Below are 22,809 nucleotides of genomic sequence, written 5' to 3'. Positions count from 1 at the left end.
GTACTTGGGATTCATCTTTTCCAATTTTTCTCCACCAAGATCCCATGCTTACTGCTGACCATCTGAGTTCCTAATGAGGAACAGCAGCATTCCATCTTCTGGAAGAAAAGTTTTAAAATATTGCCTGCCCTGAAGAGAAATGTCATTCACAGTAATGTGTGAATGATAATCAAGCCTGAGAAAAAGTGAAAGAAAATAAGAGGATAAAGTTAAAATTCTTTAGGAGTCTTCACTTAGGTTACTTAGACATGAGTAAGAATCATTACAAATTTATGTTCTCTTTCTCCTTTTCCTGAACTCCTATTACTGACCTAGCCTAACAACCCTTTCCAAGGCCTGAGCGTATCTCAATCCCTTCCTTCCTCAATTTTTTAAAGGAGAAGTCTCAGTTCAAACATTACAAAGATAACCCATGTGTCAGAGCCTCATGAAGATAAGTGCCAGGAAATCCTGTTTTCCCCAGAGAAAGCAGAGCTTTGGTCAGCATCTGCATATGCCTTCAAATCATGCTGTATAGGAAAACATAAGGTTTATGTTTGTGCGATCTTCATTTTCAGTCTACCACCATCAGTTTGGAACCAGGGGGTTTTTTTGTTTTCTTTCCCCTCCTTTTAGCACAAACGGGTCAGTGAACTTCACAGCTTGAAACCTTGACAGGCCCATCTGTTCTTCATTAAAAGCCATTAATGGCAACGATAATGCAGCTAATTAGGCTGCATGCAAACATACACACGCTTGAAGGGCTCCAGGGCTACAGGCAATCAAAGATCCAAATTGAACCAGCTGCTGTACACTATTGATGAGCACTAGGAACCCCCACCCCATCTTGTCCCAAAGTACAGCCAGAAGCAGTCAGCATCCCACTGGACACGTGGAGAGGGTTATTCCAATACACACCTGGGTCAGGGTCTTTACCTTTGTTCCCATTGTCCTTCCACCGTATCCTTTTCACTGTGTGATAAGAACAATTGGGAAACACCATCACAACCTGGAAGCATGTGTTCCCCATCACCATCTGCCAGTTTTAGTTCTCTGGTGCATTAAGATGTGTGTGTATGCAGGGCTTGAAGAAGCACATCATCATCATGCTACACCTGCAAACCATTCCCAGCAAATCCACTGATTTGTTACTTCCTCCACACCTGACTTCTGGACGTCACTTTGTTATTTCCTGCCTTGTTTTTTCAGTCTCTCAAAGTACAGACAGAAGCACAGGCACATATCACAGCTGCATCAGAAAGGCTGGTATGTGAACAAAATGATATGAACAATATTGATGTGAACAACATCTAGAACTTGGAGCTATACTAATAAGAGTTTCCTTTTAATGTAACATCTCCATCACAACAATGAAATGATCCCCAAAACACCTGATCTATAGAAACATCATCCATTGCAGCAAGGCCTGCTGGATCAACTGGCATTCTTACATGTGGAAAACTGGAAATCTAGGCCTCTACCCCTGTAACCATAGATAGATCTTTTTCCTGATCTTACCTTTGGGAATTGACATCTGTAAAAGAGGAATGATGAAACTGACCTTCTCTGTAAAATGCTTTGAATTACATTCAAAACCAGTATTTTATAATAAAGGGCCAATAATAGTACTCCTGGGAAATACATCCAGGCACAGTCTCCTGACAGATGTATAGAGTTGTTCGTGTGTGTATACTAAAGGTGTAAGGTAGTAGCGTTCAGTTATGCACAGCAGCAAATGAGGAGCACACAGTAGCTGCATCCACTCAGCACATTATGCATTCAGAGCCAGTGCACTTGCTGAGACCCTTCAGACAGCACTCACTGTGGATGTAAAACTGGCACTGAGAATACACCACAGCAGTGCTGCCACACAACTGGTGGGAAACCTGGTATTTCAAACTGCCCTAAGCCTAGACAATCAATACCAGGACTTAAAATGAGCTCAAAATGTGGAAGAATCAAGTGCCTTGATGAGGTTTTGAGCCAGAACTGAGAGAAGAGAAACCCACTCACTCTCCTGTAGCACATCTTGCTCAGAAGTGACTATTTCAGCCTTGTGTCACTGATCTTTGCTAATACCAAAAGCCTGAGCAAGGTCCCAGTACTGAGAGTCCTCTGAGACAAACCAGGTTGTGGCCATTTCTCATCTGTAAAGGAAACAGCAGCACATTTTTCATAATGAACCAACAACTCCAAAGATGGGAATGGAAAGCAGTGGCCAGGACTTCCTAACTCCAGTGAATCTTTAGCCTAAGGGACAGGGACTTGGGAAAAAATGAAGATTCTGAGAACAAATCTGATAATGTCCCAGCTATGAAGACAAGAACCACTTAGTCCTAGTCCCCTGTTTTAAAATATTAGAAAAGTTCTCCCACTTCTTGTATTACCATATTTATCTTACAGTCAGGGGATTGACATTTTACCTGTACCATCTTTCTGACAGAGGCCATTTCTTCAGCTTTTTTATTGCTTAGTCTGTAGTTTCACAGCCTTGCAACAGAAAGTCTTAAATAGACTAATGCATTCCTACCACTCTTGCATGATCATAATATCATATCAGCCAGGCTCACAAACCCCTCTTTCAAATTTCAGATAATTCATTATTGGATAGGAAGTGGTTTCCTAATACTATGGTACCTGATAAGCGATGTTACAAAGCTGTAAAAGACCACCAAGCTGGTTTGCAGAAATATCCAGTAATGAGATGTCTCTCCTGTAGTAATAGGGTGGTGTACAAAACCCATCAACTGTGGAAAACCTTCATTAATGCAGCTATTAAAAAAAGCAACTATGCAATTTCAAAAGCAATACACCACTACATTATTGCTGTTTCATTGAAAGTAAAGTTTTGTTTTTACTTTAGACTTTCTTTTTAAAAAAACACAAAGTATTTTTAAACCACCTGAAAACTCAGCCTGCACTGACAAATTGTCTTAGAGGACAGTACTGTATGCATTTTTCTCACAGCTGAGTACAATATGTTGGCTAGAATCATTCCTTCTTAAATATGAAGCTCAAATAAAACTGATAACTCAGTTTGAACATGCTCTGACCTCTGGGCAATGTTAAATAGACCTCATTTTCTAAACCAATTCTTTTAGCAAGAAAAAGACAGGCAGTGTCACTGTATATATGTTTTAACAGCTTGGTTTTCCCAAAATGTAACAATGTCATTTATTCCAGTGGTAATTTCCAGTGGTAAAATATGCCCTGTCCTTCTTTAAAGATACATCCATAAGGCCCCGGAATGTGTTTTCACCATACGCCATTGCCCCGCTCCCTCTCAGCCCTGCCCCAACTCACAGCCATATTTCTTTATAGCTGGATGTTCATAAAAAGGTGTCCCTCTCTAGAAGCAGCTCACTACCCAAGCAGGTTGAAGGAGGTTATCAGGATTTAGGTATTACTGCACAGTGACCTGTGAAGGTTATGAATCCAAGAAGAGCAGTCATGAGGAGCGAGTGCACGAGGAGGTGCCTGTGGCAGAGCAGAGCCCTGTCACTATGCAGCCTATGCCAGCTTTCATATACTTTTCTTCCTCAATTCCTTTCCTTCCCCAGAGGGTCAGGATGCAGTTACCCCCTAGCCTATGAGGGGTGTCTCCCAGCACACAGCAGCAGGGTACAAAAGGGTTAATTCCCCACAGGCAGCAAAAGGCAAAGTGCATGGCCAGAAAGACTGACAGCCCTTGCTGACAACATCAAGGATACAGGAGCAGTAGGGAACACCTGTGTGCCAGATGAGAGGGGCTAAGCAAAGAGAGCTCTGTGACCAGACCACCGTGATACCTCGGGCTGAAAGGAACTAACCTCAGTTCTGTCCCGGTGGGGCTGGGGTTCCAGCTGTGAAGGGGCAGGGCTGGCTTGGGAGGATGCTGCTGGATTTGTGTGTCAAAGGATGGTGATTCTGGGACTGAGGGCTGTCATAGGCTGCACACAGATCTTAGTGATGAGCTTTTCCTCTGGGTCCTGAGCTCTGGTATTGAGAGCAAAAATATAAAGAGCTGGGGAAGACAACTTAATGCTGTCATAGGACAACTGAGCTACCAGGCAGGAGAGTGCTGAGGAACAAACTCCATCTCATAGCTGTAAGTTATTTGTGAATGTGGGGCTTTCAAACAACAAATCTAGTCAAAACACATCAGAAAATTCAAACTGACTAATGAAGATATTACAAAAACTGCTTTCTTTTTTTTTCAGTTGACTCATTATTCACAAAAAGATTCCACGCAGTTCAACTCAGGGCTTGTTTCTCCTGTTCCTTTTCATTTTTGTTTGCCTAGACCACAAGCACCTCAGAACAAAAGTTTTCTTTTCCCAGCCTTCTCTGTACCACTACATGCATTCAACACACCGAATCTGGAGAACTCCTGATTCTGACAAAAGTCCCCAGACACCTCTCTAATTGAAGCATCGTTATCAAGAAGCAGAAATTAAATGGAAACAAAATCATACCCATTAATCTTGCAGAGGTTTGAACACACTGAAAGTATAGACCAAAAGGATTAGAACGTGTTAAAATTCCTGTGGCAGAAGCGACGCAGTGATAGCCTCTTACAATTTGTGTGTAAATTTAATATTTAACAGGAAAAGTATGGATAAGAAGCACTGCAGAAGCACAGGATTCCTTTCGAGTGTGTGGGGAAGGGACTACCCCGTAACATTGGCCAGAGCTTGAATTAATTACCACAATTCTGGCTTTCAGTGCAGGTTTTGGTTGGCATTACAGGAAACCTGAATTTTGGGTCCCTCGTACCAGGTTAGCGGTGGCACAACAGAAAAATGCAGAACACTGAAATGGTGTGATAGCACTCTTCTGGTTGACATTTCATACTGCTGAGACCCAGCGGGGTAAGAGACATAAACCATTCAAAGGGGAACCACAGATTCAGGCTCAGAGCTGGCTAAGAGAGACAGAAATCATTCAGCTTAGAGAGCAGATAGTGTGTACTCATTTTAGTCTGAACACTGTACAGATATTCCCCAAAGTAGCAAAATCCTTCTTGCATTGGAAAACTTTCCTCCTCCTGGAGGGACAGTGAAACCATCTACAGAGTCCAATGAAACTAAGAAGGGAAGGCTTCCTGCAGCAGGAAGGATTCCAAAGTCTAATCTGCTGTGATGGATTAATGCTGTCTTAAAAAACTTTCTGGGTTGAGCTTTCAAACCCTTTCCCCTCAAATATCTAGGGTGGTGTTGAAAAATGCATGTGCCACCATCACTAAGCAATGGACAACTTCTTTCCATTCCTCTTCCTTTTGCTGGGTAAACAGGCCAATCGCAAAGTCAGCAGCCACGGCAATTTCTGAATCAATATTTATCAAGCCCTTCTCCAACTGCTATTTCATGCCTCATTGGTCAGAGAGCATCCTCTCCAAGTGAGCCTGAAAATCCTGACCTTGCAAATGACAGAGGAGCTGCTTGAGGATTACAAAGTAGAGCAGCTCCTCTAGCTAAAAAAAAAAAAGAAGAGCAATTCACATGAATATCCTCATGGCATTACACATTCTTCTTCTGTCCTTTTCTTTTCTCCCTTCTTTCAGCAGCAGCCCTTGAAGCTGAAGGTTCATTTAAGAGCCCTAAACAAACAGCTTGTTCATTAGCAAAAATCAAGCTACATGTAAACGACATTAAAAGCCACAGATACCCTCAAGGGAATCTGGTTTAGATTGGGTTTTTTTGTCTGTACTTCTAATGACATAAAAGATGGATTTCTTCCTGCCCCTGCCCTAGGCATAGTAAGTGAGTTTGCAATTATTCCATCAAACAAAACCAACTGCACCAATTAGGTGGGATAGACTGACAGAAAGGTGTTTGGGGCACAAGGATACAACCCCTCCATCCTGGCACTCCACAGAGCAGGCCACAGAGAACAGAAAAACCTGGGAGAGGCCAAGTGCTGTAACATCACCCCTGGAAAAACAGATTGCCAAAAAAATCAGCCAAAAGCTCAGGGACATTTGAAAGGAAATAAAGCATTGCCCTTCCTAGTCAGAGAAAATAACTTGTTAAGAAAACAAATATGTCCATGATCCTTTGAAGAGATGAAGTGGTGTTATTTACCAGCACAGCCTCTGAAGTGTATGGACCGCCTCCAGGAACCACTCAGGCAAATCAGCATGAACTGCACACTTCAGTCCAGAGAGGATTTGCAGTGCCACACAATCTGGTACCACAACATGTCCCTTTGCTGCAGCTTGACATGCTTGAGGTTTTCTGGGAAAATACATTTGTACCTGAGCACCTCATCAAAATATACACTGAAGGGGAGGTACCTTTCCAGCCAGAAAAGAATGAAAACAAACACAATCAAAGTGGAAATAGGAAGAATCCAAGAGGAATCACTGCTCTTTAAGGTTTTTTTATTCTCAAGAAGAAGAGAAGGATGCCTCCAAGCACATTCCATGCAAGAAAATTGCTTCTTCAAGTTTACTCCTAGTCTCAAGTTAATCAGAGAATTTCTGGAACTTTGACTACTGTAGTGTAAGATGTCTTAGGCCTTCTCTGTACAAATCCTTTATTCAAAAGAAAACAACAAACAATAGGGATGATTTCTGTGCAAGTTTTGCTCCCAGTAATCCCTACTACTCTTCTGGGAACACTTCTCCCTAAACAGTTTCTGTCTTCTCCTCTTCTTTTGGTTACAAGTTATTATAAAATTGCTTATTTTATTTTCATTATTTGTGTACAGCCTAGCAATTACCTACTTTGTTCCTTTCAGCATTCCCATATTGGTCCTCACCGTTCTACAGTTTCTCTGACTCTTTTCTGAACTCTACCCAAAAGACCACATCATCACATTTGAAATATTGCAGTGGACTCTGTATTTGAAACTCTCTCTCCTCATTCAGAAAGCATTTTTGCCCAGAGGAGTTTTGTCATGGAGTGTAATTTGGATGACAGCTCCAAATTACACGAAATAACACATCTTATTGGCACCTCAATCCCTGGGAAGAGGCCAGTGTGCACACCCAAGCCCAATGGCTTCAGCTGGCACTTTGTTCCTAAGGAGATCAGACTGACCATTAGCAAACCCTTTTTGAGCAGGTTTATTTTTTTTAGCTAAGCCATGTTTCATATGATCTCCCCTGTTTGAATCCTGTTGTATTGACTTCTGTCCAGATCTCAACATTTTAGTCGCCTTTGTATTTATGTGGTATTCAACACCACTTTCCACATTAGCAGCATCAGTGAACTAATGGGCTATTTGTTGTTTCCCCAGTCATTAGTCAAGGCCTTGCACAGAACAAGCCCTTCAGCAATACTTGTGCCTGCCCAGGACTCTGCTCCTCAGCCTCATTGCTGCTATTTACCATTTCCCTACACAGACATCCCCCACTTGTCAATTTCAGGCTCCCATGCCTTTCCCTGTTTTACGGAGGGGCACACCAGAAGAGCAGGATGCTCTGTGGTCAGTATGTAACTGGCCAGTTGGCTCCAAACAGACTGAGCAGACATGGCAGAAATAGCAGAGCTGTTGTCTCAGCAGAGACACAAATAGATGCCCACTTCTCTTCTACTCACTGCCCAGGTCCCATGGAACATGCAAGCACTCCATACATTTGCTTTCTGTCCTGTCACACGGTTTCAAATTGACTGGATTGCAGGATTCCCCAGAACTCCTTCCTGAAGGAACTAGTCCATCAACATACTTGAGTTGGAATGCACTTGTGTGCACTTGCAGCAACAGTGACTTGGGAGTCAGTCATAGTGGCAGATGCACCTCATCAGGATCCTAAAGGCTGAGCAAGAGCAGTCCCTGCAGTTTGTGCTGTATTTTCTCATCTGTTAAACAAGAGAAAGAAGCAAACCATTTCAAACAGGCAACAAGTTACTCAATGCATTAGTGTTTATGGTCTGCCCCGATATGCTGGGCACAGAGAGAAACAAAAACTTGGGAGGATGGGCAAGTCAAGGATCAAATTTTGAGGCATCAGCTTTAAAGGTTCATTCCAGGCTCCCTTCTGTTCAATATATATTTATCAAGAATGTGGATGAAGGAGTTGAATGCACCATTAGAAAGTTTGCTAATGGTACCAGACTGGGAGGTTCTGTTGACTCCTGAAGGACAAGAGGACTTGCAGGGGAGTATACATAGATACCCTACTCTATTCAGCACTGGTACAGCCTCACCTTGAATGTTGTGCATAGTTCTGGGCTTCATAATTTTAGAAGGATATTTGTGGAAATCCATGGCATCCCTCTGGCTGCCCTGGAAGGTCTGAAACCCTGGCAGGGGGTCAGGAGCCCCCCTGTACAGACCCCCAAGAGACACTGTCTCTGATCTCTGTCCATGGAAAAGAGTTTTCAATCTTACAGGATGAATTACAAGCTCTGAGTGTTTGGTGTAAGTAGTAATTAGTGTGGCACGGGTGCAAAAGTAGAATTTTAGGATAAGGGGTTTAAAGGGGGCAAGATGGAGGAAAATTGGGTGTGCCTTGTCCTTTTTCTTCTTTTTCATGCCCTCCATGTTTCACTGTGGTGTTGGCATTTTTCTGTTGGTTTAGGCTGGGGACACACTGTTCAACATGGGTGATAGATATTGGCAGGTTATTGTAAATATAGCACACGTAGTTTCTAGTACATAATGTTTGTAACATCCCACTGAGGGGCAGAGCCCCACACACTGTCCTGTGAGGCAGACCTGCTGCAGCTCAGAGAGAAAATATTATAGATAAGAAAGAATAAACACCCTTGAAAACCAGCACAGATGAATTACGACTCCTTCTTTGGCAGTGGGGCTGAAAGACAGAGACTTTCTACAATCTTGGAGCATTTAAATATCACAGATCCCAACAGATATTAAGGTCCTTGAATGTGTCCAGGGCATGACAGCAAAGTTGGTGAAGGGGCTGGAATGTCCTGAGGAGCAGCTGAGGAGTTTGGGCTTATCTAGTTTGGAGAGGAAGAGGTCAAAGGGTGACAGCATTGCTCACTACAGCTTCCTGAGGAATGGACAGAGAGGGAGATGCTGAGCTCCTCTCCCTGTGATGCAGAGACAGGGACATGTGGGAATGGCTCAAAGCTGCACCAGAGGAGGTCTAGACTGGACATTAGAAAACACTGATTTAGCAAGAGAGTTTGGACAAACCCTGGAACAGGCTTCCTAGAGAGATGCTCAATTCCACAGCCTGACAGTGTTCAAAAGACCTTTGGACAATGCCCTTAATAATCTGCTTTACTTTGGTCAGCCCTGAATTGGTCAGGAAATTGGATTACTCTGTTCTGTTCTAAACAGAAGAATGCACAGGTCACAAAAGCTCGAAGCAAGCCTTTCAGGTTTGCTGTGCCACCTCAGCTCTGAGACAAGAAGTTTCCTCTAGAAAAGTAGGCTTGGCTGGCATAATTTCCCCAGATGACTCAGAAACTCTGACTAATGTACAATACCACCAGTTGTATTTTCATTTTGTGCACTTGGCTTCCTTCTCCACCCACCTCTTCAGAAAGGACTGATTTGCTGCTACATTTCACTATGAACTCCTGTATCCCTTTTCACTGCTGGTGCCAACCAAGTCCCTCATCAAGGTTGTTGCATTTGACCTTCAGAATCTGTGAGTCAAACAGTATGATGTGACCAACTCACAGTCTGCCATTCATGGGCACATCAGTGATGAGGTTACCCAGACTGCCAGCCAGCCATATAACTGCAGCATCCTAAATAGCTTCCAAATCCAATCAAGGCTTGTAATATATTGGTGACTCGAGAGAGAAAACCCTTTTGTTTCTGAACAAATTTACTTCTCTCTGAAATTAAGACCTTCTGATTTCAATTTCACCTTCTCTGCTGCTGCTAAAAGCAAAGATGATGCAAAGCAATGTCTTTTTTGGGCTAGAAAAACTTCATAATATACTGATGGAAAAACTTGGCACAGCTCATTCATTTGACACTCTAAAATAGGAGAGCATTTTCTTCTGTCTGTTTTCTCCCATCTCAGATAACATCTGCCACAGACACGTTTCCCTGCTGCAGGCCAAACAGGCTCTTGACAGGAACCACAGGAATACGCACTTCTGAGCTATCAAGCTGCACTACAGAGAGTGTGCCTTTGAGGGCAAAGTGGAAATCATATGGGAACATGTAAAGGTGTATGGAAGAGGGTAGGAATCAGTTGGTCACACCACATAAAAAATCAAGTTATGAGCTGGGTCCCAACTCCACGTCTGCTATAAAGGAAAAAACAGGCTACGTTACATATCATATGCTGAGAATAGCTGGGAAGGAGAGCTTCTTTAACCTCCTCACACACGCCTTTTCAAAGTGCAGCTACTGTGCAGAAAGACTTTGCTTATATGATAACTAGAGGGTTTTTAACATGGGTACACAAGCACACAGAATCCAGTTACCTATGACATGCTTCAAGCAGGACTAGCATGGTCTACATATTCCTGCTACATTTATGCAGTTTGCTGTGGCTGCAGTTTTACAGTAAGGGGGAATGAGGGGCCTCACAAGAGACATGGCCATGTAGGCAGAAAGATGAACTGATCCAGAAAAAGTATTGAGAGCTGCATACCCTCCTGAACAACCCAGAAACAAACTAATTTTCAGGCACAGATCAGTAAGCAGTTTTGTGCACAGTACAGCAAATGACAGACATACAAACTGCAAAATATTATTTGCAGCCTCATGTTGGCCTGCCATGAAAAGTGATAAACAAACCATGACAATATTTCATAATAAAAACTTGTTAGAAACCTCCTCAGGCAAGGAACAGAGCAAGGACTAAAAGCTTTGATGGCATTTAGACTCCTGGCTACACAAATATCTTCTAAAATAAAGCAGTCTCTAGAACAGATAGTCAGATCAGACAGTGACAGATTGGTAGTTTTAAGTTCATGGTCTTTCAGATGAGACATAAAACTGGGTCCTGACCTTGTATGATCATTAAAGGCCTCATAATACTTTCTGCAAAAAGCAGGTTCTTAATCCCACTGGCCTGGAGACAATCCAATTTAGGTAACTACCTAAATCAATCTTACAGATTTGTCTAAATACAGCACTCTGTTCTCCAGGCTAAAATATTTTGTGGTATTTCTGTGTGCTGTAATATACTAAGAGTCCTTCCTATCTCAGCATTAGGTAAAGTGATCACTTTATATGCACTCACTGCCACTCCTACGTGGGGGTTATGAACCTCAGTATGTGTTAAGGAACTTGGACATGCAAAGTGCAGTGGTGTCCTAGTTTCAGCCAGAACAGGGTTAATTTTTTTACAGTAGCCAGAAGCATAGTGTGGCCAGACCCTAATATTATTTGATACCACCTCACATCATTAGCAGGGTGGAGAAAGGGACTCTGGCTAGTAGGGAAGAGCCAGTTGGTATTTGTCATTTCTTTGTCCTATATCTCCTGTTATTAATATTGCTGCTGCTCCTGATTGTTTTCTTATCTCATGGCATATCTCAGCATTGCTCTCATCTCAAACCATGATCTCTGCCTTTTGTGCTTCCAATCAGAATGGGGAGGAAGGGAGTAAGCAGCATCTAGTTTGGGAGAGTCTCAGTGGGAGCACTAAATGTTGAAGTACCATTCCTAAACTACAACAAATTGAAAAGGCATTTATTACCATGTTCAGCACAATTCAGTTTCCATGAAACCCTTTTCACACTAGAGAACCTAGAAATTAAATGTTCCCAAATTTTGAAAGTTAACAAATAAATGAAAAAAGCAGAAGAGCAGAATGTTCAGATACCTGTGCCACTGAATAAGTCTATGGAACAAGATTCAAAGGGGTAAGACTGAGACAATTGGATAGTGCCTCAATTATGGCCACTGAACACATCAGTGGTCAGCAGGTGAAACTATAGGAAGTCCAAACCACTAAATTTCCAAAACATAAGGATAGGGTTCTTTGACAGGCATTTAAGGGAAACACAAGTCCTTCCCAAGTAGAGCTTCCAGCTTCCACCCAGGAGGATTCATAACATGCCCTGTTTTCAAAAGTTCTTTACATGTAGCACCATAAGATGTCCCAAAACTTCTTGGAGTGCATTCCATATGGAAATCCATAAGAGTGGATGAGAGAGCAGACAAAATCAAACACACACACATCAACTGTGCTATTCAGTAAGAAGGTAGTCACCCAAAACAGTCAATAATTATCTCTTAGAGGAATAAAGCAGCAATAAAATCCTGAAGGCACACGGCTCAAGCTACAGAAGACTTGAAATATGGATGTAGTAAAATAGTGTGGATTTTTACTGTAATAAAATTGTAAGAGGACAATCACATCTGTCAACAGAAGATTAAGCTTTGAATGACATAGAGTCTTAACACAAGCATGCCTGCATACACATAAGTGTGCCTGTGTCAGGGTGCCTCAGTCAAGGTTTATTTTGAATTGAGCTCTCTGTTCACACCTATCTGTCAAGGCAAGTATGTTATTATTTTGCAAATAAAAATGAAAGGTTGTTATCAAAGCATCAGTCAATTATGGTTACTTACAGCAGGTACCTTGCACAATCCCTTGGTTTACTAAACAGAGGCCATGATTCCATTCCCACTAAGATCTAAGATTGGATGCCCTGGGAAAAAGATCAAGGTTTATATGCAGAGGATTTCAGAGATGTTCTCACCTGCATCTTGTCAAAGAAAAACCAAGGTTTCTTCACCAGAAAAGCCTACTAGGTTACCATTTTCTTAATCTTCACTATCTATTTTCCTCAGCAATCTGACTATATAACCAAGAGCCAAGCACAATTTATGCAAAAAGATCCAAGAACAAGTAATTTCTCATGGTGACACTTGCTTCTTTGACGAGGATACAGAACAGGAGCACACAACAGCTTTTTTTTTAATGCATGCAATGTTTTTCTGGTAAAACATTGTGCACTGGAGTCAAGAGAACACCATCAATAGAATTCTCATGCTCACACTTTCTGGTTCCTCTCACACTGGGGAAAAGCTCACAAGCTCAAAAGACACTGGTAATATTTAGCTTATAGTGTGCAGTTATGAGACTGTGGGAATATTCTCCAGTTACTGATTTAGTGCAATTTGTTGGAAGAGTATGTGGTTAATAAAAAGGAAGCCTGAACTAAGCCACAAAATACATTTATCACACTCTGAGAACATTTTTCCTGTAACAATTAATTTTTCATATATAGTCTGGTGAAGATGAACCAGAAAATAAGAATTCCATTTTGGATACAATTTTGTCAGTGACATGAAAAGTAGAAACCTCAGAAAATCTGGAAAAGCTTTCACATTAGAAGAGCTGTTGACACAGTAATTGGGGTCTCCCACATAATGAAAAATTACCTTAACCTCAGGCTATTTGTCTTTCTGGAGTGTGTCATATTTTCTCCATGACCATCCAGGCAATTCCTTATCCAGCAAATGGTCCATCCATCAAATCCACGTCTCTCCAGTTTAGAGACAAGGATGTAATCTGGGACAGTGTCAAATGCTTTGCACAAGTCCAAGTGGGTGATGTCAGTGCTCTTCCCTTAATCCACCAATGCCATAACCCCATCGTAGACCTCCAAATTCATCAGGCACTATCTGCCTTTAGTGAAGATGTGCTGGCTGTCACTAATCACCCACTTATATCTCACATACCTTAACATTGTTCCCAGGAGGATCTGTTCATGGCAAGGGTTTAATCTGACTATAAAATTGCATTTTCTGTTTAAATAGAAGCCAAGAATCCCATGCTAGCTGTAGACTTATTGCTTCTTTCTTCCATTTGCAGCTAGCATAGGAATCACCAAAATAACTAACTACAGAAAGCAGTAAGCAAAAGTTGTTTGTTCAAAGGGAAAGTTAAGTTGCAAAATTTAGAAGTTTCATAATCACACAAGTATCTTGATAGCAGAAGAGACTCATACAGAAGAAAATGTATTGTTCCTAAAACAATGTTGGCAATAACATACTAACTCTAGAGGAGTTCTCCAAAATGCAGGTGGGCACCTGCTAACTTCTCCAACAATGTAATGGTTGGCCTTCATGGCACCAGTGTACACTGAGGATGAAAACCTCTGACTTGCATTGCACAGGAGCAGTTCTTTAGCCACTGCTGAATACAAATAGCCAAACTTCTGCATCCTAACTTTAACTTGCAAATTGTACTGCTACAAAAAAATATAAGCCCAGAGAAGACTATAAAATACAAAACTTGCTGATAAGAGCTCATTGTAAGGAAGCATGATCAGCAAGCCCACACTCTCTTCCATAAATATTTTAAGTGTTAATAGAAAAGTACCAAAGAGAGAAAGATGCTAAAAAGTATATTTTGCATCCCCTTTCCTCCCACTTCTTTTAACAGTGGACAGACAGGAGAGCAATGGCAGCTCCTGCCCAAATAATTTCATCAATCCAAACATGATCAATCTTACAGCAGACAAGAGGAACAAAAACGAGCCACCATCTGTGGTGTCTTCTGGGTGGCAGCACAACTAGCATTTTCTGAGTGAGCTGACACTCATGTCAGAGACAAGAGATGCATGATGGTTTTAAAAAACTTTTGTATCATTCTAAATTTGTTTTTTATAATCTATATTGAAAGATACATTGATGCCAGGACTGGCAAGCTGCTTTTTTGTGAAAGATGCTAACAACATACCTTCCCAGCAGCTGTCATTGTATCATCATGGTGTGTTGCACCCCTCTGAAACTACAATTCACTGCCAGCAATGTGATACCTGAATTTAATTCAGAGCTCTTTGCACTTCCTGCTACTTGGAAGATATTAAAGACCCTCCCCAAACATGCATTGTGCTGAAAGCTGCTAAGAAAATGTCACATGCACTGAGGAAACCCGGATACTATTTTGGAGATATTCATTTTTTGAGGCAAAAGTTTACCATGGTTGAAGCAGTAACAGTAAATAGTCACTTGATACACAGGCATCAGTCTCCCTTTCAGAAGATAGATCCAATACATTAATTGCTAAAGTGTCATCAAATATCTGACAGATCAGACCCAAATGGTGTGGTGTGCTTACACAAGACAGCAATTTGAGCCTTCAAAGTAAAGTTACAGACTGCTTTGCTGTAAGGTTTCCAAATGGGCATGTTTTGCATGTTATTTATGGACATCTGCCCAGACCTTCAGATGAACAACTCAAGAGATGTGAGCTTCCACTTCAAACTCAGTAACAACATCTCAGTTCTCCAGTTTAACTGTTGAATTACTGATTGCTTCTGCAAACAGCCAAAAGAGTGAGAAAAGCCAACAGGGAACTAGAAGTTACTATAATGGTGGAAAATTAAAAGTAAAAAAGCAAGCAGAGGGAAGGAGAGTCTAGTGAAGGGCAAGAAAGACACAGAACACTTGAGAGTACTGAAAGAAAGGGACACTGAAAAGCGAAGAGGAACCACAAAACTCCTCTCAACCTGAGAGACCCAGAAGCAAAAGCCAAGCCATGCTCCAAGCCCACCAGCTCACTCAATCCTTCTCTTTGTCTCTTCCCAAAGCTTCGCACTGGTCACTATGGCCAGGGAACAAGGTTGTGCTTTGGCAGGACCTCCAGCGCCTGCACTCCTGTCCCCTCAGTTACCACAAGGATTGGGCTTCTCCTGCCTCTTTTTTCCATAGCAAACAATCCTGCCAGAGCCCCCTCATTGCACCCAGGGCCCCCAGACCACCCCAATGAGAGCTTTTGCTGAGGGCAGGATGGTCAGGAGGCTCAGGACTTGGGCAGCCCTCCCTCCTTCCTTGGGGGAAACATGAAGCAGCGCTGTCAGCATAGACCCAAAAAGACAATAACCACATCAGCCCCAGCACAACACGCACAGTTTAACTTTACCAACCTGATCCATGTTCTCCACAGCCCTTAGCCAGGCACCCACACTCCAGAGAAGCAGATAAAAGGCATGAAACACGGCATTTACCTCCCGTGGATGCTGCTGCTGGCCCCTCCCCATGCTCTCTGAAGGCCGGTGCTGGGCCCAGGTGCTCCCTGTTACCTGCCCGGCCCCACAGCTGCTGACTCTCATGACGGGCTCCCAGCAAAAACTTGGCACAAAACTTTCCTCCAGCCTGAGTCATCAACTAAAACCTCAGATTTCAGCACACACTGTCATGTATGTGGCTGTGCTTTGACATCAGTGGTACTTCTACATCACACAAGCCCCATTTCTGTTGTGGCCAGGACAAGCTGCTGCTTTGTGATGAGGAATAGCACCACTGGTCTGGTTTGTCATCCATGTTGGATTAGGGCAGGGGTGAGTGCATCGAACCTTCCCCCTAGCCTTAGACTTGGTTCTAATGTCCATACCCAGTACTCCCTGGGAATATTCATCACCCTGACTGGGCTTATTAGCTGGTTGCTCAACAATCAGCAACGTACTGCAGAAAGTAGCCCAGACACAGATTAAAGGACATTCATCTGCTGTCTGGAGCCATAGGTGTCTGCTGGTATCTGCTGGTTACACCTCACCTACAAATAAAGATGGATCTGAAGTTGGGCCAGGTGTTGTTTGGTCTAAAATGTCCTCTGATCATTAAACCTGCACAGAGGTATTGCTGGGGCCAGGGGCGACTGCAGACTCACAATACAGCCGGTGCAGTGCCTGCTCCTTTAGCACCGTCTTCCGGCTGAGCTGGAGCTCTTGGTGCTGCAGCTGGCCAGAAACCTAAACACAGCATTGCAGAGCTGGCTTGAGACTCAAGATTATCACAATAAACACAGGGACGGGAGCACATTGTGGCGAACTTATCTCTGCTTACAACCACCACTTAATCATGCAAAACACAGCAGTTCTGTGAGCAGGGCTTCCCTGCACATTCTCCATTCAGAGGGAGAGGGGAAGCCAGTTTTAAAAACTAGGGCAAAGGCCAGTAAATTATCACAAAATTATTTAAACAAGGAACACCAGAAAGCCAGCTTTGTGAATGTAAAGTTTTTATGAGCTTCTGTAAGCAGAGGGGAATAAGCATGTTTTGCCTCCCAAATACGATCATCAGCTGAAGGCAGCACCACTTCATCAGTGAGAAATTTCCAAGAACTTTGCAGAACTAGGAAGAAGTAAAAGCAATAATTAACCTTTCTGCTCTACTTTATGTTTGACACTAAAAGTAACATGCTTGTCTAACCCACAGTGTATTTACACATCCACATCTTATGCCTTGCTCTGTCCATGACTTCATCAGCAAAAGGTGTTTAGGGTTTTCCTGGCATTAAGTGGCCAGACAGAATGCATTAGTCTAGAAATGGATTATTAAATTCCACTGTCAGACTGAAGTAGTCAATAAATACAGTGGAATGAAAGTCCTTCAATTATATAATGCTTTATGTGTACTGTTAAAAAGTTTCCATACAGTATGGTTTCAGTCCTGCTTTGATTTCTTTCTTGCCTAACCCTTTACTTTCTTCTGTCAGGCCTTGTCCTTCCTCAGTGTGTAGTACTGCCAGCTACCAAGTTGTTTACATCTTTTTGAGAACCATCCCTACTCAGCAAAGTGAGCCAAGTCACCACATATGGATTCTAAAATCCAGGACTTCAAACCACTCACATAGCTGAAGAATCACAAATCAACTCCATTTCTTCTAGGCACAAAAGGATGTGCTTCCAAGCTGATGGGAGAACTCTTTCTTCCCTTTCAAAATGCAAAGGAAAATTCAGTTAAATGCTATTAGAAGTCATAGAATGCAAACCTGTGACAGCCCCACCCTCTCACTCGCCTACTCAACAGCAGTGCTAAAAGGATTATCTTCAACTCGTCTTCAGTCCAATCAACCATTTGTTTTTAAAACCACATTGCTGCCTTCCAGTGCATGATAAATTTGTACCAATAGAGATTCCACTGTTATCCATATGGGACATCATCAGTAGCTTGGATGAAACCAAGCATATTCTAGCCACAAAGGACCAGAAAATGGGATGCCCTTTTTAGGAATTAAAAGACAGGCAGGAATTTTTGTAGTTGTTGTTGCTGGTTTTGTGGACTTCTGATGAGAGATACCAGACAACGTATGTTCTTCTGAGTTAGAACCACTTCAACACCAGAAACCTATCTGTGGATCCTATTTCAGCAGAATTATTTTCTTCTCAAAGAAATCTTAAGCCTTCAGTAAGGAGTCAAGAAGTCACAGCCATTTTTTTGGACAGTTTTAATTTTCTTCACCTCCTCACTTACCGTGACCAGGATTAACAGAATGAACAGAATGGGCATGCTTTGGTCCTGTCTCAGACTGCATTCAGCTTAAGTTTAGATCTTACATTCAATGTACCATGGTTTTTCAAAAATGCTCCTGCTGTCAAAGCACTGTATGGTTCTCAGCAACCCACCACATAAAATATTTAATTCTCCACACTTGCTCCAAAAGTATATGCAAAAATAAAAAATGCAGAAAATTCAAGCAATGCATAAGGGTGGCTGGTTTTATTTCAGGTCTCATTAGCACTGAGGCTGAGAAATCTTGCATTTAAACTAGATAAAACAATGCCCTCTAGTGGTCTGTTGCCGAAAGCCTTAAAAAAATTCATGTACCATCTCAGGTGACAGTCAACGTTTCAAAAGCTTACAGCTCATATGCAGCATCCTTGGAATTTTCTGTGTATCACTGTGGCCTGCAGAACTATTTGGGATCCCTTCTTTTCCTTTTCTCCACTGCTGATACTTGCATCATAATTTCAAATACCATCTGTGGACAGTCCTCCCACCTGGGGCACGTGTCAAATCACATCATACCACTCTGCACCTTCCCCAAGTACACACAGAATTTGGTACACTGTGTTACTGACCCATCACACAAGCAGGATGGAATTTTTGGCTTGAGGAGCTTTCTTACAGAGGTCCAAAGTTTAACAGAATTCTTTAAGGCAGCAGCTGTCCTAAGATATTGATTAAACTGCAAACAGAACTATCCAAATTCAAGAAAGACTCAAGCAAAGTATTCTCATAGTTAACAAAAACTCCTGCAGAGCTATCAAAATATTTATTTACATCCTGTACACATTACAAAATTCAACTTTGCATCCCACAAAGGACTGGAAGAGATTTGATAAATGAAGGCCTGAAAAGCAAAAGGTAAAGTCCTTGATGAAGACTGCTCTTAAACGTGCAGCTAGGAGTCCTTCAATTTTACCACCCATTGCTCTGAAAGACAACTGCTGGGTTCTCACCATCTAGACAGATTAAAACTTGAATGACTTTAATTAAACTTTTAATCACATCAAATACTTTTAAAATAATTAACAACAGTAAAAAAATCCTGTTAGACCACTGTGCTTTTGTTATTTTACATGACATTGATCTGTTGCAGATAGAAACCACAGATCAAAAGGGAGGCCAAAAAAAAAAAAAAAAGAGATTGGAAAGAAACACCAGTTTTGTCCATTTCCTACCTGAAATATGGGGGAAAAAAGATGAAACTGGCTATTTTCTGGCAACCTAAGGAAGGGGACTGGTACACTTAGAAAACTGCCAATACAAAGAGCATCAGTCACAAATGCCCTAAGCCCTATGTGATTATGCAGGCATTTGAGGGGGCAGCAACACGACTGTCAGGTGAAAGAAAAATGCTATAATATAGATGGACACAAGGTCTTTTCTTTTCCAAACTCAATGATTCTTTGATTCTATTAAGTTGGAATTTATTTCTTGTATGAACAATTTCAGTCACACAAGTGGGCCTATTAACAGTGATTCTCACTCCTCCTGGGACAGTCACTGGAGTAAGGTTAACACAGTTTCTTCAGAGGGAAGCTAGCTTGGCCTCTTTGATAGGTAGACAGAGGCTGAGCTCTTCAGACTAGGTATCACCCTGCACCTTCCAGAGGAATTTATTCATAAGAACAAAACATCAGAAATCTCTTTTAAAAGTTTTGTTCATAAAAGTCAAGTTCTGCAAACAAAAGCCTGCCAGAGTGACCATGCAAAAATATAAAGAGAACACCCAGTGAGAGCATACATCTAGAGGAAATTCTGGACTTGATGTGGCACTTGTAATAAGCCTTTTAGGGCTCTGCATTTGCAGCCCTTGTGTCTGAGGCTGCAATTCAGAATTTGGATGTAGAAGTAGGATCAAATTAGACATTTTTAAAATTAGGCTTGAGCTAGGAAACTCCACTTCAAAATTTAAATTGCCTTCTTCTCAGAGGGCAACCAATACATATTCTAACTAAACAAGCAGATACTTTTTTTTTCCCTCTAATGAATGATGATTACTGCCAAGCATTCTGGCCTGCAAAGAAATTATTTTTGATCTTGTTATACATGTAACCAAATTAAGGGAGAAAAGAAAGCAGTTTAGAGACCATCCGAAAGACAGCCAAGGGAGGATATTCAGTGTTTGTACCACTGCACTAGGAACTCATATTTCTTAGAGGTCTGACACAATACATCTGTGTTACTGAGTGTATGCACAGAACACTATCTTGGAGAAACTGCTTGTGTATGTTAAAAAAAACCCTCTCAGGATCAGATTCCTCCCTGTCACACTGTCATTCTGTTTGCAGGGAATAGTGTGAGAAAAGGACCATTCAAAATCCAAGGTACAAAAAAAAGCAATGGAAGGATCTGGGGAAAACAGACATTATCTTGAGAACCCGGTTTCCAGCCTGAGTGAACAAAACAGCTTTTCCAGGTCCTTCAGTTTATTCAACAGTCCAGTGCCTTTCAGACACATTCTCACCTCCTCTGGGAAGAAGCAGAACAACTTCAAGGAGAATGGAGGAAAATGCTCCAACATCCATCACAGAGAGGTCACACACATACATGCTCTCATATCTTGACAGCATGTATGTTCTGCAGGGCTGGGAGCATTCTACTAGTGCTTCACTAGGCAAAGATGCCAAGAGTGTCCAGGTAAAACACTAAAACCATCTGAACTGAAAGTAGTTTCATCAGTGAAGTATAAATTGAGCTTTTCCATTCTTCACCTTGGCCCTCTTCTTGCACAAGTGCTTTGCTATGAGTCTAGTGCTGGTGCATTCTCTGTAATTTCTTTCTGTGTCACTATCTGCAGGTACCTCAGTCGCATGGGAGGGAGCTGCTCATAAAGGTCAAATCCTAAAGGACTCTCTGCATTCACCAGTCTGTAGTACAGCAGGTGCTTTTTCAAGTTCTGAAAAACAAAATAGAAAGGTATCTAATCTTTTCCACCATCTCCAACACAACACAGCAAATCTGCAAATAGTACAATTCCATCATGCCCAAGATATTTAATTACATCATGTTCAAAAGAAAGGCAAGTTTCTTCCACTAAAATTCACTTTTTATTTGAATGAGAATTCCTCTTCTAAACACAACTCCAGTCTCCTCAACAGCCCCTCACAATGACTTCTTGCCAGAAACCCAAGTGGATTTTTGAGTGTGATCTAGTAATTTACTCTGGACACAAATCACAGAGGGCCAAATGACCCAGCTCTATGCCACAAAGGATAGATTTTGGCAAGCTCCTTGAAAAAAAGATAAACCTTACATCTGTCCTGCTCTTTTCAGGGGAAGCATCCAACTAAGAGTTAAGAAAGATCACTGCTGGCCACCTATTCATAACTGTGCTACAATCATCCCTCTAATATCTCTAGCTATCCAGATATAATGCTGCTTGGACAAGAGCCATGGAAATACAGTACAGGAGATTCATCTAGGTTCTAATAGGTTCAGTGTTTTGAGGTCAATTACTACAAGAACTAGTTAAACATTTTTACAGATATTGCAGGCCAAAATCCTGCTGCAAATCTCCTCTCATTGTCAAATTAGCAACATAATTAAACACAATTTTCAAAGCCAAATATAAGACTGTAAGAGTACCACATATGGAAAACTTAATTCCCAGCAGCACAAGCTGAATCTTACAAATCCTACCTCATCCACCAACAGCCACGTCTTTCGCAGCATGCTTTTCCGAGCAGCATCTGTCTCCTGAGAACAAAACACATACTTTCCTTAATATGGTGCAGTAACACCTTTGCCCAGGGGCATACAGCACTTCAGGATGACTTGTTCATTATAGTGATGAGTAACTTGTTGTAGCAGAAAGTGCTTGAGATGCCTTATCACTTAAATCCTGCCTCTCTGCTCCTTTCCCTGATCTGAATCTCAGCTGCCTTCTCAACCTTCAGGTAGAATTGCAGATCAGAGGTGAAGTCTTGTTAGTACAACTATTCACTGATAGAGGCCTCAAGGCCATGGGAGGGCTTCTGCTAGGTTACTTAAGCAAAGTCAAAGAAAAGAGTACTTTGTACCTTAAGATTGCTAAGGCAGAGGCCAAATCTATTACAAGCTCTCTCTGTCTGATCACCTTCCTTATTCCTTCTGCTTATTCTTCCCCCCACACTACAGAACACATAATTGCTGACCTCAAAGATTTAGGTAGGACTAGCTACCATTACTGCAAGTGCATTAGGGTATAATGAACAAAAGCTGCTGCCTTGTATGCAGATCCTCAAACAGCTGATGAGTCCTCAACACATTTGCTTACAGCCTTTGTTTTCAAGTCCCAAAGGTCAGCGATTCATTGCAAGGTACACTAGATTTATAGGGAGAGCAGATGCAAAACCCAAAGACAGTAGTCCTGAAGCTCTGCTATCCATTACCCACCTGTGCTGTGCTTTCTTGGGAGAAAATAAAACTGTTCACATGGGCCACAGCCACCACATACAGAACAGGGCACCAGGTGTGGCGCAGTGCACCAGTGACCAGTGTTCGGAAGTAGAGTCGCAGGAGGTTCAGGTTATCCTCAGGAGGGGAAGTGTAGCGCTCAAGAGGCACAGGAAACTGCAACAAACCCATCCAGAGGCAACATCACAATTTTTGTCAGGGTCCAAGTGGTGAGAGGAAGTTCATGATTTCTAGAGTGCCCTTCCTTGTGCATGCCCCCCTGTAACGCGATGTACCCCAGCGGCATGACCCCCATTTGCAGCAGAGCTGCTACGGCCC

At 42.1% G+C, this 22,809-nt stretch overlaps 1 protein-coding gene across 4 annotated transcripts in view; it reads right to left on the bottom strand.

Annotated features, from left to right (window-relative positions):
- Positions 1-16,850: 16,850 nt before the first annotated feature.
- Positions 16,851-22,809, bottom strand: part of RPAP1 (RNA polymerase II associated protein 1) — a 40,902-nt gene continuing 34,943 nt past the window's right edge. For 2 of the 4 annotated variants that reach the window (XM_053944977.1, XM_053944981.1), the window contains exons 23-27: positions 22,471-22,647; positions 21,736-21,792; positions 20,898-20,992; positions 17,437-17,520; positions 16,851-16,938 (exon numbers count right to left, since the gene is read on the bottom strand). In XM_053944977.1, coding sequence (XP_053800952.1) covers positions 16,908-16,938; positions 17,437-17,520; positions 20,898-20,992; positions 21,736-21,792; positions 22,471-22,647 — 444 coding nt within the window. In that variant the 3' untranslated portion in view covers positions 16,851-16,907. Of the gene's footprint in view, positions 16,939-17,436; positions 17,521-18,818; positions 20,993-21,735; positions 21,793-22,470; positions 22,648-22,809 lie in introns of those variants that run through there. The other 2 variants (XM_053944982.1, XM_053944983.1) reach the window with 2 other exon arrangements.

This window comes from Vidua chalybeata, chromosome 6 (assembly GCF_026979565.1).
Source record: "Vidua chalybeata isolate OUT-0048 chromosome 6, bVidCha1 merged haplotype, whole genome shotgun sequence".
NCBI classification, from domain to species: Eukaryota; Metazoa; Chordata; class Aves; order Passeriformes; family Viduidae; genus Vidua; species Vidua chalybeata.
Note: the sequence above shows the minus strand (reverse complement) of the source record. Positions and strands in the feature narration are given on the sequence as shown.